General features: G+C 45.0%; 1 protein-coding gene across 3 annotated transcripts in view; it reads left to right on the top strand.

The window, feature by feature from the left end:
- Window positions 1-18,020, top strand: part of LOC135259639 (disintegrin and metalloproteinase domain-containing protein 33-like) — a 156,431-nt gene that overhangs the window by 118,747 nt on the left and 19,664 nt on the right. For all 3 annotated transcript variants that reach the window (XM_064344217.1, XM_064344216.1, XM_064344218.1), the window contains 11 exons: window positions 1,542-1,607; window positions 3,179-3,250; window positions 5,117-5,283; window positions 6,633-6,717; window positions 7,168-7,310; window positions 8,265-8,442; window positions 11,154-11,243; window positions 11,849-12,044; window positions 14,573-14,681; window positions 15,271-15,475; window positions 16,687-16,764. In XM_064344217.1, coding sequence (XP_064200287.1) covers window positions 1,542-1,607; window positions 3,179-3,250; window positions 5,117-5,283; window positions 6,633-6,717; window positions 7,168-7,310; window positions 8,265-8,442; window positions 11,154-11,243; window positions 11,849-12,044; window positions 14,573-14,681; window positions 15,271-15,475; window positions 16,687-16,764 — 1,389 coding nt within the window. The remainder of the gene's footprint in view (window positions 1-1,541; window positions 1,608-3,178; window positions 3,251-5,116; window positions 5,284-6,632; window positions 6,718-7,167; window positions 7,311-8,264; window positions 8,443-11,153; window positions 11,244-11,848; window positions 12,045-14,572; window positions 14,682-15,270; window positions 15,476-16,686; window positions 16,765-18,020) is intronic.

Genomic DNA, 18,020 nt, shown 5'->3' on the forward strand with positions numbered 1-18,020 from the left:
AGTACAATGCGGTCTTGTGTTTTGTTTGACACTGAAACTGGAGTAGAGTGGCTATAATCCCAAAATACCTGCTGGTATGCTATGTGGGTTTCCTGCAGATGTCTCACAGCAGGGGAACTAGTGCCAGGATAAAAGGTAGACAGATTAAATTGACCCTTTTCAAAAGTGCCCCCTCCCCACCCTCGCCCCCTTAGTTGCTGTTACGACGTCAGTCAACTAAAGACGGGTTCTACTGAAATTGCTATAAGCAAATTGCTGGAAGAAATTACAGACTTTTTTCCCTGAAGCTGACAGCACAGTTGACCATATGCTATCCAAGTGTAGTCCTAAATGTATGACATGAAAATATTCACATGGCAATGAAGAAAGAAATTATAGACAAATAAGTAACCATCACAAAGGAAGCAAGATATAACTGTAAACTATTCTCTATCTATCTATCTATCTATCTATCTATCTAATCGTGTATTTGTTTTCTCCTGATACATGTGAAAGTTCTCAGGTTATTGTTGCCGTAGTTTGATTGATGTGTACACTAAAACCATGGTATGTACAAAAGTCTAGGACATCCTAACCAGTAACCACAGCAATGAGTAATTCCACAGAGCTTGAGCTACAGCCAACATTTTTTGAGATTTGTTTTTGTTTCAAAAAAAAAAAAAAAAAGATACAGTCCCTGCAGACAGTACTTAGAGTCACTTTTGCAGGTGCTCCAAATACATCTTTTGAACATTTTCCTTCAATACTTGCTTAATGGTTATAATCAGCTGAGAAATTGAACCAATGACTCCTACTCTAAAATTGATAAGCTTGGCTAAGTTTGTTTTGCTTGTCATATTCTAAGTGGTGAATTGCTATGTCAGTTACAATGTCAGTGTTCCTTTGTAAATGGAACACTGATAATGATATTTTCAAGTCGGGTAGATGCCACCCATTTGACAGTAGGACTGATTAAAAACCCCACCCTCCCTGAACTGAGGTTGCTTAATAACCCTGCCCATGTTAGAGCGAAGCTCTTCAATGACCCCACCCGTGTGTCAGTCAGGCTGTTTAACAACCATACCCATGGAAGATGCAGAGCACAAGAGCCCAAGTCCGGTAGGCTTTCCAACTTCTGTAAATCTTTACTGTAACATACTCAGCAATTAGGAGGGAAAACCAAAGCTAATTTGGAGAAAATAAATTGGTTCACGAAGACGAGCTAATGAGTTGAAACATTCAGTTAAGAAGCTTGCAGGAACGAAAGCCTGCGGATGCTAGAGTCCCTGCAGGGTCAGGACTGAGTCTCCCTGCAGTGAGTTACAGTGTGTGCGCTGGCAATGAACTGCTCACTTTGTAAGTGCGATTTCGTACATGCCTCTCCCCGTCTTCTTACTCGGAAATGATTCACGCAAATTAGCCGGCGCGATGATGGCGGCGTCAGCGACGCGACACGGCGCACTGCATCAGCGGCGACGTGTCACAGCGGAACCCAAGTCGCCGGGGCCATTATCCCGTTATCTTGACGACGAGCGGCTCTCTCTCTCTCTCTTGTTCCGTAGGTGAGACGGGACACCTGGGGCACCACAAAGTACATGGAGCTGTACATCGTGGCAGACAGCGCGCTGGTAAGCCGACCGTTGCCATGGCGATGGACACCCGCGGTGTCCAGAACACGCCAGAGCTAATGAAACAGTTCAAAGAACTCCATTTGCATACTTTCTGCAGAAAGCGACCACGGAGCCTTCCATCAATCATTTTATATTACAAGAGTGCGCTATAATTTTAATCAAACCTGTCCCGTCATGCCCTTTAATTAATTAGCCTGAAGCATGCACTAATGCTGCTATTGAAGCGCAGATCACTAAGTTGTTCCAGCTGCTCAAAGCCGAGGTCAATGTGATGTCATTATGGTTTTTTTTTTTTTTTTTTACATTCAAAGGGTGGGCGTACATAGCAACGCAGTCTTTATGGTGGGAAATAATTATTGGCCTTTGTATTTCCTCTATCCTGTAGCATATTAATGAAACCACCCCTGGATTTGGCTTTGATTCTTATTCTTACAAAATCAGAATCAGGGAGCCCGGTATCCTGCATAGAACTTCTTTTTTTATCCATCAGTTATTTGTGCTTGTTTTGGTGTAAAGGTAGCCAGCCAGGCGCACAGAAGAGACGTGCTGTGCAATTTCTTGCACATTCACAAAACCAACACAAATGAAACCATTACAAATGGAATCCTGGCTAACCTTACATTAAGCGCCTGTCATGGATTTGGCACGTGCAGCTTCGCTCAGATTTGTTATTCTTTCTACTAGCACTGTGTCCCCAGAATTCACTGTGTTGTTTAACCTCTTACCAATTACACTGGTGATTAATAAAGATATTTATTAATATTTAACATTTATTTTGAGTATATCTCACTTAGTCAGTCAGTTGGTGAAGTCAGTCACAGCCATAAACATCAAATTTGTTTTTTTGGCAAAATCTCTGTCTAGTAGAATGGATCTTACAAGTTGAAGGAGCTGGTGTTTCTTCTGTAATGTTGTGATGTGTAGAACTTGGAGATCTCACTATAAACAGTCACAAAAAGGCATCATTGAACTTTTTACTACCTTGGGAGTCTATATATATTTCATATTGAGGCCGCAGTGTTGACACACTCAAGTCTTGCTTAAGCTGCGCACAAAGGATTTATTTGAAATTCTTGCTTCGTGTTTGTCGTCTGGATGGTTTACGCACGACCAGGGCGTAATTCAGAACAGTTACTCACTGTGACAGAGGAGTCTGGCGGTCTATTTGACCGTAAGCGCAAATCTCCCTTCGTGCTCCCGGGATGACCTTGACTGAATCTGCAGTCTATTTTGGAACAGTGCCCGAACATCAGAAACTATGACCCGGGTACCAAACTTAAAAAATATCAGGCCATGGCTGGATGGTGGAGTGTTGTTTGAGGACAGGAGCTCCAGGTGTGATCGCAGAGAAGATGCCATGGTGTTCCCATGTGTCATTTTTGCCTTTTTCGCCAAGCGATTCAAAACGGAGTCAAGGGCTCGGTTTCCAGAACATGCACGTAGAGGAAGCAGAGGATATACCGTAATGGGCAGTTTTTTTCCAGACACTTTTCCTAGAGCCTTGATTTGCATTTCTGTAGCAGTGCACTCAATTGAGTCCAATCCTCTCGTCTTTCTTTCGATTTTAGTACAAAAGGCAAAACAGGGACCTCAACAAAACCAAGCAGAGGATCATGGAGATTGCCAATTACGTGGATAAGGTAAGCCGACCCCGCCTGGGTGATTTTTCAGTCTTTTTCTATATTTTGTTTCCCCCCCAGTTTCCTTTCTCAAATTAAATTGCAGTGCTCCCCTTAAATTCCTTATTGCATTGATTGCTTATTGCGCAATCTCAAGAGTTGTTTTCCGCACAAGTTTGGTCTAAGTTCTCTCATTGTAAGACTTTGGAGGTGCTATTGTGTGGTATATAGAAGATGGCTGTCATTTCCCAAAGAAACTGCAGTATGTTGGGTGCATTTGTTGAACTCATTATATACACTCTGCACTCAAAATAATCTTTGTTTAGTAGTTCTATTATAGAACCAAGTTAAATAAATGTTGTGATGTTAAGCACTTTTGTTCAGCTGATATTGTGGGCATTGGTTTGGTGACAGCCTTAAGAATGCGGGGTGATAGTGGAATTGCTAATTTCATACATATTTTTATTTTTCATTTATTTATTTATTTTTTTTGCCTGAGCCAAGTTTAGTAGCCTTGTGGTGTCAACATGGATTGAGAAACGCAATGGGAGTGTGTCAGTAAAAACGTTTGGTACTGTACACGTTTTGTGTCTAATAATTTGCTGTTTTTACCAGCCAGGACTGCCTTTGAGCTGTGATGCCATGTTTTTGTGTTCTCAGTGTGCATAGATATTGAATATATGGAGCAGACGTGATCATGTAGGACTTTTTGCTGGAAAAAGGGACCATTTCTACAATTTCAAACGTCTTTGTTAAGTAAATATATGTGTGAAGTAAGACTTCTTAGACTTAAAAATGGAAGTTTGTAACTTGAATGTTCCTTTGCTAAATTGGTAGAGCAATTTAAATAATTAGAATCTTGTTATTGGAATTATTATTTAAATAACTGTAAACTTATTTTTAAATTGGCTACTCTCATTTTATAGCTGTAGACCTTAAAACTTTAAACTAACCGATAATTTAACCAGCTGTAATTTGGTCTGTTTTTTTTTTTTTTTTTGGTTCAAACATGTTTTCAGTTATCTTTGGTTTCTTTTCTGTTTGATTTTATTCTGGTATTTCTTTATATCAGAAGGTAGAGCAGCATGTATTATTGGCTCTCTGTCTTAAGGTCGCCTAGGGTTGCATAGTGATGCGGAAAAAAAGGATCGCAAATGGGCAATGTGTATAAACGTGTAAAACCGAATATAGCCAATCATTGCAGGTTTTCCTCAGCAAGTTCCCTCCTCTCTGTAAACTCCAGTTACACACAGCCTGAAACGGTCAATACACACTTCCTCTTTTACACTCTGCTTTATGTGCTTATAAGCATCTGGATAATTATTACTCGTGTTTTATTGTTTTGTGTGTTATTGTTATTGTTTGTCATGGTTTCGGTTTGTTGTTATGTTATTATAATGTATCCAGAAATAACGATTGTTCTTTTCAGCTAATTAAAATGGAAACCGCTGTGACTCCATACCAGGATGATGACGTTCACCAAGACACATCCCTTTACTTTCAGCTTTACTTTCCACACAACCCCTGCTGTTGCTGTTAGATTTGTCCCTACTGAACCCTTGTTTAAGCGTAGTATGATTTCTGTTACTGTTTGCTTCTTGTACTATTGATGTAGGAATAGTCAATAGTCATCAACCCACCTACCAAATGTACTTTTAAGTATGAAGCACTATAAATGTATTACCATTAAAAAAATGAAATACCATAAATACAATAAAATCAAGCACAAATTTACCACTGCCAAATTTAAATGTGAAATCCTTTTAATAGTGTACTGGTCCAAATCAGGAATCTGTGTAACGGTGTATATAGAAATGATAATGCAGGCCATTTTAACAGGGCTATATACAAAATCTTATCTCTAACAGCAGTGTGATGTTGGTCCAGTTCTACAGGGCCCTGAACATCCGCGTTCCACTGATCGGCCTGGAGGTGTGGACCGATCGGGATCAGTGCATCGTGAGCGAGGAGCCCAACGCTACGCTCTGGTCCTTCCTGCAGTGGAGGCAGAAACTCAAGTCACGCAAGAAGCACGACAACGCCCAGCTCCTCACGTGAGTGGCCAACCTCAAGGCCAGTGTGATGTCACAAAGGCCTGTGGTGCCGCCTAGGCAACATGACTTCTGGCACATGCTGGGAAATGCAAAAATAACCTTTATCTGAACTCTGAAGGCAATGACATCATCACACTGGAACGTTCTCAATGGTAATTGTGCTGGCGTCTGTCACGGTTGTCTGTCAGTTTGCCCACACAAATACTGACCAGCCAATGTACGTTGTGTCTGAACTTGATACTGTTCTGCCTATTTTGGGTGGCTAGGAAACACAAATTTACTTATGTATATTGCACCGTACATTACATGTTCTTACGTTTATTTGTGTTAATTACATACAGTATGTATATCGAGGAAAAGATTTCCATATCCTCTGCATATTTTTTTTTTTTTCTAAAGTGAGCATGCGACGTCCCCCTTCTAACATGTGGGTGATGAAGAGATATTTGATTAACCTTTTGAAACAGGTTCAATCACCAGTGTCCGTCAGCTTTCAAAGAATCTGCATTTGCCGTCGGCCCAACGTTAATGGATTGAAATGAATTACAGCCACATTATTTGCAAGTGCTACAGTTGTCAGGGAGGTGCAGTGCATCCTATTAATTCCATGACATTAGATAATTAGAAGTATGTACAATTAGCTTCAGGTGCACAGTAAAATATTCAGTGTCAGTTCACCTCAGATAACAGAGTTTATCCGAGGCCAGAAAGGATCAGATGAGCTCTATCAGAGCGCACTGAACATTTAGTAAGTAGTGGAGGACTTTTTTAAGACTGTGAACAGCATAGCAAGTTTTACATTTACATTGAATTCACCCTTTAAACCCATTAAACATTTGTCTTGGAAAAAGTCAATATGCGTTTTTGTTGTGGCTAATTTATTCTTGGCGTGTATTGTCGAACAAGTCAACAGCAGTTACATTACAGAATATTCTGTGTTTCTTGGCCTCGCCAGTATATAATTGGTCGAAATAATTGACCTGGCACACTCCAGTGGAGTCGTACAGCACAGCCGGCTAAAAGAACTTATTAAATGAATTAATTAAGTTACCGATTGAAAAGAGTCCTGCGGAGTCTGCAATCACTGCCTGACAGAGGAGAGAGGCGCTCACCGTCCCGAGGGTTGTGGCACCGTTCATTTGTCACGGCGTCCCAGGGGACCGGAGCAGGGAACGCGCCGCCGATGGAAACTGGCTGCGAACGACCGGGTTACATCCGCGGGCGCAGAATTGCACCTGCCGTTTCCGTAATGAACCGTCCCGCCCGTACGGGTCCTTTCCTAAAGGGCCAGTGCAGTGATGCTCCCTTCCGCCTGTCTGTCTGTCTGTCCGTCTGTCTGTCTGTCATAGGGGGGTGATTTTCAAAGGGACCACCATTGGGATGGCGCCGCTGGAGGGCATGTGCAGCCACGAGAACTCGGGAGGGATCAATGTGGTACGTGGGCCCCCGCCCCCTGACAGGCGTGATGGGGGAGTGACAGGCACAACGATTTAGCGCCCGCGACAACACGCTCCATGGGCAACCGCCCAAGGACTGCAGTAGAATGGCGATAGGCTGTCGCGTGGAGAGGGGATCTTCAGGAGAGACAGGGTTTGAGGGACAAGGCTGGGGGGGGGGGGGGGGTCGGGGGTCGAGGGTCGCTCCGTTTGACCTAAGCCACGGACAGCCACCCCCCAACACCGAGGAGGGGGGGCAGACCTTTGGGCTTTGTGAGGCAGAGGCCAACATATCATCGATCGCCATGCAAGAAAAGGGGCGTGGCATTAGACATTCTGAGTCATTAGCGTCGCGGGTGCGGGAGTGTAAGAATGAAGGCGGGCCGTCTCGGTCTTTAATGGTATCCGTGGTTACGTGGTCCTTTTTTCCCGCTCTCTCTTTCCTCAGGACCACTCGGACTTGCCCGTCGGGGCGGCGGCCACCATGGCCCACGAGATCGGCCACAACTTCGGGATGAGCCACGACAACGAGGGCTGCTGCGTGGAGGCCACGCCCGAGCAGGGCGGCTGCGTCATGGCGGCAGCCACCGGGTAACTACGCCCTGTCGCTATATAAACATGATATAGATATCAAATATGTTGCCGTTGATTTGTCCTATTTTAAGACAATGGAAGGCTTTTCTGACATTAACTACACATGCCAATGATCTCAAGAAAAAATGTTGCCTTATTAGTAAAATATCTGCAAAAAAATTGAAATTGATATTAAAAATGTGTGATATATTGCCATTTTTTATGAAGAAATGTACTGAAGTGTATTGAAAAATTATAAAATGTAAAAATTGCTAAATGTACCAGATATTTCTGCTTTTGTATTATTGGGATACATTGGCATTTATTGTGTGCCTGTGTAGGCACCCAGTAATGACCAGGAAAATTGTATTTTTATTGTTATTATTTCATGTTTAATTACTACTAGGAAATGTTACCATGTGCTATCTAGCTAGCTAGCTAGATTAATGACATTAATTTCATTGAGTATTTATTTTATATGAACAACACAGCTGAAAAACTGTTGGATGAATACTTTATTCTATCAAAAGTTGACAAACATAAAAATGCAGACAAAAATACAGACAAATGCAGACAAAATAGAGGCCAAGCTGCAGAAAATTTGCATGCAGCCTTCCTCTCTCCATCATTCATTAGTCTCTGAGCAGACCTGGGTCAAATACGTATTTGTTTTGGATTCAAATGCTTTTCTGTGCTCTATTGATCTTGCCTGGTGTAGTTGAGCCTGCCAATATTACCAGCAGGCAGGGCTTGCACTTTTTGAGAGTATTTCATTGTTTCCAATACACCAGACAAGACCAGTAAAGCATAGAATAGTATTTGAACCCAAAACAAGTACGTGTTTGACCCAGGTCAGCGTGTGAGCCCCGTAGGAAAAGCACGATCCATTAGCAGTGATCCGTTTTGTTCACGGATACGCGGCCGCCCCCCTGAGAGTACGGCGCGTCTGACGGCCGCCGTGTCCTTCTGCAGCCACCCCTTCCCCCGCGTCTTCAGCCGCTGCAGTAAGAGGGACCTGGACAACTACTTCCAGAAGGGAGGGGGCATGTGCCTCTTCAACATGCCCAACATGACGGACCTGGTGGGGGGCAAGAGGTGCGGGAATGGCTTTGTGGAGAAGGGCGAGGAGTGCGACTGCGGGGAACCGGAGGTGAGGCTCTGTTGCTGAGCTAAACCCAAACACCAAACCCAGCTCAATGCACCTTCTTCGGAACACTGAACATTTCTGTTACTTTCTTTGAAGTGTAGGTTTTTTTGGAATGTTTTTTTTTTTTTTTTAATCAAAATTGTTGTTTCACAAGTTCTAGAACTCCGCTGCTTTCAGTTAACAGTAATGTTTACATCAGCATTAGAATGTTCAGTTAAGAACATTCTAATCACATTTTGTGACATCACACTTTCAAGGGTTAACTGTACATGGTGTGTGATGAGCTGGACTCATCACACTCCATGTGGAGTAAACCCGAGTCACAGGAATGTTCAAGGCTCCAAAGAACTGTGTCCACGTCTTTTCTCATTGAGTTGTATGCACCAGTTTCTATTACTGCTGCCTTCATTCATTTGGCTCAATTGGGTTTTTAACTCAATAGTAGTCTGTTATTCCCAATTGACATTTAATCAGCTGTAGGTACCTTATATTAGAAATTTACTGGGAGAGGTATTTTTTGTTAATTAAAAAGATAAAGATAAAGATGTTTATTCACTGTATTTTTGCCTGTCTGCCTCTTAAACAGACTAGAGCATGTTTCTCCTGGGCTGAATTATTAGTTCAATTATTTTTTGAGGTCCGAAAACAGCTAATTATGCCGTTAAATTGAGCAGTGTACTAGTCTGAAATGACCAGATTAGAGATCACAAATTAACAAAGTGAAGATGTGGATGCAATTTTACTTGCACCTTTACTTGTAACGCACAAATCCACTTTTAATCTTTTCTGTGTTTCACAGGCAATAAACCAGAATAACAGTGTTAAGTATCAGTCTACTTAAAAATCTGTTAATCTGCCCAGGGTGTCATCCAAACCAGTGGCACGCACTCAGTTTTTTAACTTATCAGTAAGACTACGCGAAATTCTACTGAGAACAAAGCATTAACAAAAAATGTTGATAGTAGTAAGAATTTCCCTTATTTAATTCATTCCTGTTTCAAAATGTGTGATTAAAACAGTTTTGATTTGACACCAAGGCATTTGGTTAAATGCAAATGACTGTGAAAGCCACAACCCTTGTTGCCAAGAACAGTCAACCCTTCAAAAAGGGAGGCTTTGCAGCCCGGAGAGTCAGCAATCCCATGGTGCGTTGCTGCATCGTGTTTATAAACACATCTTATTAAACAGAGAAGAATAAAGAAAGGAAGCAACAGGAACCCAATGAGATTTTTAATTTTACATTCTTTGCATTTTGAGTTCATGTTATTTTTTCCAAGTGGTAGTGCCCTTTAAACCTACTGGATTATTGTGTTCAGGGACTGGAGGGTCCTAAACTTAAGTCTTAATTTTCTCTTTGCTTATCTCTCCCGTTGGTTTTGTTTAGCTAGAGGTCCACTGGGATAATATTGCAATGTGAGGAAATTAAAAGTCTTTGGTTGGACATTCATGCATCATCTTTCAGCATACACATAAGGCAGCATTCTTTGGGCTGTGGTGTGCTTGGCACCTTTAACAAAACATTTTCCCCGGGATTAATCGCTTTAGTACTTCACAGGAAATTTGAAATTAGTATCTCCCGCTAGATTTACATATGATGTAAGTGTGTAATGTGAGGTAAACTGCATACGGTTTTATATTGGCAGGCCCCATATAAGGTATGCTTCCACAAAGAGAGATTTTGAGAATACAGCTATACGTTTATCCCTCAGGACCTCGAGTCACCCGTTGCAAGGTCATTTTAAAGGTCATTTCCAGGTGGTCTTGCGTATTCAAAATACGCACAATCGCAGTTGTGAAAATCTACCGGTTGAGCTTGGCCTGGCTATCGCATGTCCGCTTCCCACGTTTTGGGGCTCATCATTTTCCCGCCCGTACTCCCTCCCCGAGGATGAATTGCTGCCTCTTATCCCGTTCCCAGACTCCCACATCAGGTTAATGCGATTGCGCGGCTGGAGACGGCGCCATGGCAACGGCGGGCGCCACATCACCTCTCTGTTCCTTCCCTTTACTGCGGAGCGGTTTACCACCGTCACACTGATTGGGGGACGGGGGGGGGGGGGGGGGTTGAGGGGGTTCAGAGAGAGGTTGGGATTGGCCGAGGCCGTACGCAGTTGCTCGGCCTGTCACACTGCAGAATCCCTTTACAGGCCTTTTACCTCTTTGCTATTTAGCCTGCTGGAGAAATATCCCCTCAGCTGGGTAGAACCGCTCCTTTCTGGGGAGGAAAACTGCTGATCCAAGAAATAGCTGACAAGTTAGATTAATGAATCAAGGGCTTACTCCAAGCGCAGGTCTTGGAGGGTAGGCGTCGGAGGGTACAGCAATAATAAATCGATCCCTTTTGGGAAAATGTTATGTAGTTTGCGCATAGTTAGTTAGCTAGCTAGTCAGCCCAGTCGGCTTGCTAGGTGGACCAGTCTCCCGGACTTCTGACTGACACATTTCCAAATGTAAACACCCAAATATAGTGTCCTCCTTTTCCTCTGTGCTGTCTGTAACCATGTTTTGTTGTTGCAGTGCCATCAGCTGCTAATACATATGCAAAAACTGGGTGCGTCTGCTCAGATTACGTTGTGCCAATCATAGAAAAGGCATATTTCTTCCACAGGCATTGTAATGTGACTGTGTATGTGTGTGTGCGTGCATGCATGCTTGTGTGTGTGTCTGTCTGTGCGTGTGCGCGCGTGTGTGTGTGTGTGTGTGTGTTTTCACAGGAGTGTGAGAACTCCTGCTGCAATGCCAACAACTGCACGCTGAAGGCGGGGGCACAGTGTGCCCATGGCGTCTGCTGCAAGGACTGCAAGGTACCCCTCCCTAACCCGAAACGCCCTGTGGGCCGGGCTCATTTACCATAGAGATACCTCCCGACCTGTCCCGGTGGAGATTTTTAGCTCCTTCGGTTTTTCTTCATGATTATAGCTTTTCACAAGTAATCAATTACAAACAAACGGCAAGCAAATTAAGTAATGACTGAATAGCTGTGAAAATCGTGATATTGTTATGATGATCGTAATTACAGTGATGGCTCTATGCTCATTTCACTGATTGAAATGTTTTTAGATGTGCTGTTTCCCTGATTGATCATGGACTGGTTGATTGGTATTTTTGATAGAGTGACTTGATTGAGAGCCTTTTTGATATGATGTTTTCCTGATTCGTTGATAGATATTTGATGCATTTTCCTACTGACAGATGATGGATGTTTTGATGTTTTTTTTGTTGGATGGTGTTGCTGATAGCTATATTACTTGATTGAGAGCTTTGTTGACATGATGTTTTGCTGAATGGTTGAAAGGTATTTGATGGATTATTTTACTGACAGATGGACAATGTATGAATGCCCTGACAGACGTTTTGACGGATTGCTGTACTGACCACACCCCCCCCTGCTCTTTCCCCCGCCCCGCAGCTGAAGCAGGCCGGCACCATGTGCCGGGGCCCGGCGGGGGCGTGCGACCTGCCCGAATACTGCACCGGCGCCTCGCCCTACTGCCCCTCCAACGTCTACCTGCTGGACGGCACGGCCTGCCAGTACGGCCGGGCCTACTGCTACAGCGGCATGTGCCTGACCCACGAGCAGCAGTGCCTGCAGCTCTGGGGGCACGGTGAGACCCGCCTGCCCAATCGCCTGGAGATCAGCGCCGCCCAATCGCGTGCCGCGGAGGCCCCAGAGCACGCAGGCTTCTACTTCCGGCCAATCGCTGCGCTTGATGCTTTCACTGGTTAGCATGCCTTCGACCAGAGCGGAGGGAACTGGTTAGTGAAATCAGCAGGCGAAGGGATTGGTTGGAACGAAAACACGCGTCCTCTCAGCCTTCCGTGGCACACGATCGGGCACCACTGTTGTAGATCGGGATGGCAGATATGCCGTCCACCAAGTTACGCCTTGCGGGGGTGGTATGCCCCATACCCATACAGTACCGAGAGTTGGGCACTTTTCAGGGTTTCCTGCAATGACCACAGACTCTCAGCCCTTAAAAACATTAACGTCTGTAACTTCTGACCTCATGTAAACAGACAGAATTCACAAATAATAGTCATATACACACAGTTACTTATATATGCCTCATAATATTGCATGCACATGTGTCTGTTAGTGTTAATTACTCATATACGCTCAGCAATGTATTTGTATATGCCCCCAAATACTCGTATACCCACAGAGGTGTATATATATATATATATATATATGTGCCTCTAAATACTCATGTACCCACAGAGGTGTATGTATGTGTGTCTGTTAATTATTCATATACACATAGTGCACAGCTCCGGGTTTTTATATATGCCCTCATGTACTCATATACCCGCAGAAGTGTATGTAAATGTGTCTGTTAATTATTCATATATGCACAGCAGTGTATTTATATATGCCCCTAAATACTTATATACCCACAGAGGTGTATGTGGATGTGTTTGTTAATTATTCATATACGCTCAGCAGTGTATTTATATATGCCCCTAAATACTCATATACCCACAGAAATGTATGCACATGTGCTTAATATTCATACACACACAGCAGTGGCTGGTGTAACACTTGAATACAGCTAATCAGTACTCTCTTTGAGAAAATCTAGTCGATTCATCAGAGTTGCAGATAGCGTCTCCTCCTCTCTCCAGACACACACAATGGTTCTTGTTACTAATTCATCGAGGGGATGATTGGTTCAGCGCTGTTAGACTGCGATGTATTCTGACGATCAAATCAGGAAGGAGCGTCTAAAAAAGCTGAAATTCCACGCCGAGAAGCTTTTATATTTTGCGAGAAGAATCGGTTGGAACTACATCCACATTCTTCAAGAAGTATGCACGTCAGAGTTTCCATTTTTAATGTCCCATAGCCACATTATCACAAATTAATATTTGAATCTGTCATCTCATAATGGGCCCATTCTCCGTGCGGGCGTTCCCAGTACATTTACGAATCAGAACCAATGAATGGTTTCGCTCAATATTGCAACAGCGGCATTGATGTTGACTTATTTGAATCACTCTGTTGTAATCAGGCTGGGCATTTAAACAAATGTATTTAGGCACTAAATGATTCTGTTACTTAGTGAAGGCATGCTCGAATGACTTATCGCTTAAATTATGCATCAGCACACTCATCAATGGATCATTGTGCAGAAAGTTTTGCCGGCTAGTGTTTTGTGTTTTTTTCGAGCATGCATGAATACGCCGTTAAATGAGTTGACCTTGATTATACAACACAGAATGTAAAAGGAACATTAGTTTGGACACTCTCGTGAAGTGAACGAGCGTAACTTCGATTTGAGATGACCGGTTTCTTTTTAAAGCATTAATTAACTGCGCTCAGAAGTCTTTTCGTCGCCTTCGGAACGCCATGTTCTCTCGGACCGCTAATGTAGACTGCGTTAAAATGCAAAAATGAAGAGGCTTGCATTAGCACTGATTATACACGAAGGGCAAATGGCACAACCTTGAATGTTAGCAGCTTTTCAGAGCAGTCAGAGGGACCTTTTCAGTAGATGTCTTGTTGAATGTGTTGCGTATGATGTGATCGTCTGAGTGAGAGAATATTTCACGGGGTTCACGACTGGCATGGTTCTAACGTTTATCCAGGTCAGAGGGCACAAAGAGAAGATTAGTGTGATTAATTAGTGTTCCTGTACTCTGAGTACTTACAGTCTACAGATCAGACTATTAAAATAGATCGTTCATCATAAATTTTTCATTTTTACACATTTTAAACATGTATGTCGAAATCAAGCACATTTTTGCACATGGACACATTTATGTGTGCAACAGTCAATGAAAATCTATGTATGTCTCTGTACAGCTGGGTATTTTCAGGAACAGGTCAGACAAAAGCTGCCACTTTCAACCACTTTCTTTCTGTTTGTAGTCAGGTTTCCTCCTTATGTTCTCCTTTAAGAGGAGCTTGAAAATGCTCTGCATTTTAAGCATTTTATAAAAGGGGAAAAATCTGTGTTTCTGTGTGTGTGCGTGTGCGTCTGTGTGTGTGTGCGTGTGTGCACCTGTCTGTGTGTCTGTTTATGCGTGTGTGTGTGTGCGTGCATGCGTGTGTGTGTGTGTGTGTGTGTGTGCGCGTGCACATGCGCCTGTTTGTGATTGTGTGTGCGTGCGTGTGTGTGACCTCTGTACGCAGGCGCTCGTCCCGCTCATGACGCCTGCTTCCAGGACGTGAACGCCGCGGGGAACGCCTTCGGCAACTGCGGCAAGGACGGGCAGGGGAACTACATGAAGTGTCAGAAGAGGTAGCGGCCCTGGCCCCGCCTCACACCACCCGGCGCGCGTGGCTTATTGGCCCACACCCTGACTCCTCCCACACTTCAGCGCCTGTTGCCATAGCACCCTGCCAGCCTCGATTGATTCATTAAAACCTGGAGCTTTTCCATTCAAATTAGCTTCATTAAGGCCCTTGATTTGTTCAGATCACAACCCTTTGAAACAGCTTCAATAAGGGCTAGAACTATTTAGAAAGGAATGCGAAGTCAACAGTGACTCCGCTGTGGTCCCACAAGGAGGAAATAAAACATTTCCCATTTAAGACCACTCTGCTAAAGTGCTGCAGTGTGCTGGTCCATCTCCATTCCCAGCAATTGCTCGCTGTCTTCTCCCCTTGTGTTCATGTTTATTTCTGATGAGCCTTAATGGGAGGCTAGCACTGCAAGCGATAATTGTTTTCTGCAGCTGACTTACAGCAGGGACTTAAATTTTTTTTTTTTTAACGCGTTAGGGTAAACAGTAAAATTGATTCTTTTTTTTTTTAATAAAAGGATGTTATGTACAGTTAATGCACAAGGACCTCGCTCATTGCCGGCATTGTTTGCAATTCGCCATCAGCGACGCCAAGTGCGGCAAGATCCAGTGCCACAGCGCCGCCAAGAAGCCCAAGGGCACCAACGCCGTGTCCATCGACACCACCATCCACACCAACGGGATGGAGATCAAGTGCCGGGGCACCTACGTCTACGCCACCCAGGACGGGCAAGGAGACCTCCTGGACCCGGGGCTGGTCATGACCGGGACCAAGTGCGGGGAGGGCAAGGTAGGTTACCGCCCCCTCCCCCCCCCCCATGGTCAGCAGACCACCTTCACAGGCTATTCAAGTCTCAATCCCTGATCCCTGCTAGAGCTCGGATTGCTGTTTCCACTCAAAACACCTGCTGTTGGGTATGATATGAAATGTGACAATACGAAGAAACTAGCCTGGGCTTGTTAGTCGAAGTTCAGAAAGTGCAAAATGGCTGCCGTGTTTCAGCCTGGTGCTGGCTGTCTGATGCTTATCCGAAAAGGGCCGGTGTGGATGCAGTTTTTTGTTTTCGTCGAGCAGTACGACACCTGATTCAAGTGATTAACTAATTGAGGTCTTCAATCAAGACAGTGATAAGTAGAATCTTGTGTCTTAGTGTTGGGCTAAAACAAAAACCTGTACCCACACCGGCCCTTTTTGGATAAGATTTGGTCAAGTGCTACAGGCTATTGGTGGCTAATTTGACTTCCCCTGTTTTGTGTTTTGAGGTCAATGAAAAGCCCCTATAAGAAGGAAATCCATCATCATAAGTGTCCATATTCTGTTCATCAATCCTGTTAGCCTTATTCCCTAAGGCCCTGTTACTCAAATAATTTCCCCTGAGGGCTGGGAACTGCTAGTTTTCCACCCTACCTTTACCTGGGTGTCAGATGTAAAAACAGTCCAGTCAGTCAGGAGTACTTACTGTTAAGTTAATTACCTGGGAGAAAAGAAAACCTTGGCCGGATTTGGATTTGAGGGCCGGATTTGAGTATTCATGCCCTAAGGGCTACACCACACTGCTGCACTGTGCTACAGCTCTAAAACAAAGGTTGCTTGTTTTGACTTTAACTGAATAATGGATGAATACAGCATTAGCAAATATCAGAACTTAAACAGCAAGGGTTTTATGATTTGCATTTTTTTGTGTTCAGATTGTTCAGAGTTTGTGTTGTTACAACGCCCCACATCAGATCATATTCTCAGCTGTAATTCTCAGTGTGCCATTATGAATTATGGATTACCTTTGATTACTGCCAGCATTGTTCTCCAGGCTCAGAGCTTCTCCTTTACCCCAGGAGCCCCCCCCCCCCCCCCACACACGTTCGGGTGTGCCCTCTCTCTGATTGGAAAAAGAAAAATCTTTCCTGTGGGCTTCTCAGCATTGAAATGAACACTGCACCAGTTTCCCAAACGTGCCATCTCTACCAACCCCCCCCCCACCCCTCCACCCCTTGTCTCTGCAGGTGTGCCGAGATCGCCGCTGCCAAAACGCCTCTTTCACGGACCTGGAGCAGTGCATCGCTCGTTGCCACGGACACGGGGTGGGTAGCGGGCCCGGGTTCGGGCTTGGCCATTCGTCTCCGTGATGCAGCCGCATTCATCCCTCCGATTCCACCTCATTCTTTTCTGTGATATATTTCCCCCCTTCCCTATGATGTCATCGCATTCATCTCAATGATGTGGTCTCATTCGTCTCCGCGACGCGTTCCCATTCGTCTCCGCGGTTGTAATCCCGTTCATCTCGTAACCCGATCAATCTGCGACGCCGTTCCATTCGTTTCGATGATGAAAGCGGTTATTGGGGAAAAAAATGGCTCCATTGGGCTTATTGCCCAATTAAGCACCCAGAAGGCAGGACAGTGTGTGTGGCGTGTTCCCTGACCGACTCCATAAACTTTAATAGCGATGCCCGTTTGCCTGTCTGCCTGATTTTTGACGAAACGGCAATGGGCTGATGTGTAACAGCCACAGTAAGGATTGAGGTGTAAGGGAAATGTGATTTAAGAAAGGGGATGGGCGTAAGATGGACTGACAGGGCGACGCCCAAATCCTGTAGCAAGGGCCTTAGGACGTGAGGGGGGTGGTGGTGTTGGGGTTCTCGTGGATACTGCGGGGGGTGGAGCTTCGGCTTTGTCCAGGAGGCCGCAGCCAACCGAGAACGATCCGACGTCCGGGATTGACAGCCCGCGCTCTCGAGGCTCTCCAGGCCTGACGAAGCAGAAGCAGAGACCGCACGGCCGCCCTCGCCACCCTGCTCCGCCTCACCCTCCGAACCCGGTCTCAGCGCCATCCCCTGGTCCGCCGCGGCACCTCCAGCCGCCCCGCAAGGAGCCTCTGAGCCGCCGAGCCGCTCGCGTCCGAACAGGCGTTCGTTCCCGTTTATTTCCCCCAAATCCGCTCGCCGTAATCCGTTCGCGAGTGTTCGTTTGTCGTAGCCGCCGCCGCTCGTTTGTTTGCATTCAAAGCGTGGCGATCCGGCGGAGGATTTGAGGGGGGGGGTGGGGGGGGATTTACTCCCAACGCCTTTTGTTCCGCGGCTTTCGTTCGCGCCGCTGTTCGGCTCGGATTAATCTCCGGGGGTTTAAGATGGGCTGCCGAGCAAACAAAAGCACGCGACCGCCACCGCCGCCACCGTCCACCCACACGTCCCCCCCCACCCCCACACCCCCCCACGCCTTAGCCTCAAAGACACCTCGGTCCTTCGGTCTTTGGTGGATTTGGATATCGCCGTCAGTCAGCACATCAGCGCCCAAAATGAGCACCGCTCGCTAGGGTCGGGATTATCGGCAGGGTCTCG

This window comes from Anguilla rostrata, chromosome 7, assembly GCF_018555375.3.
Source record: "Anguilla rostrata isolate EN2019 chromosome 7, ASM1855537v3, whole genome shotgun sequence".
Classification (NCBI taxonomy): domain Eukaryota; kingdom Metazoa; phylum Chordata; class Actinopteri; order Anguilliformes; family Anguillidae; genus Anguilla; species Anguilla rostrata.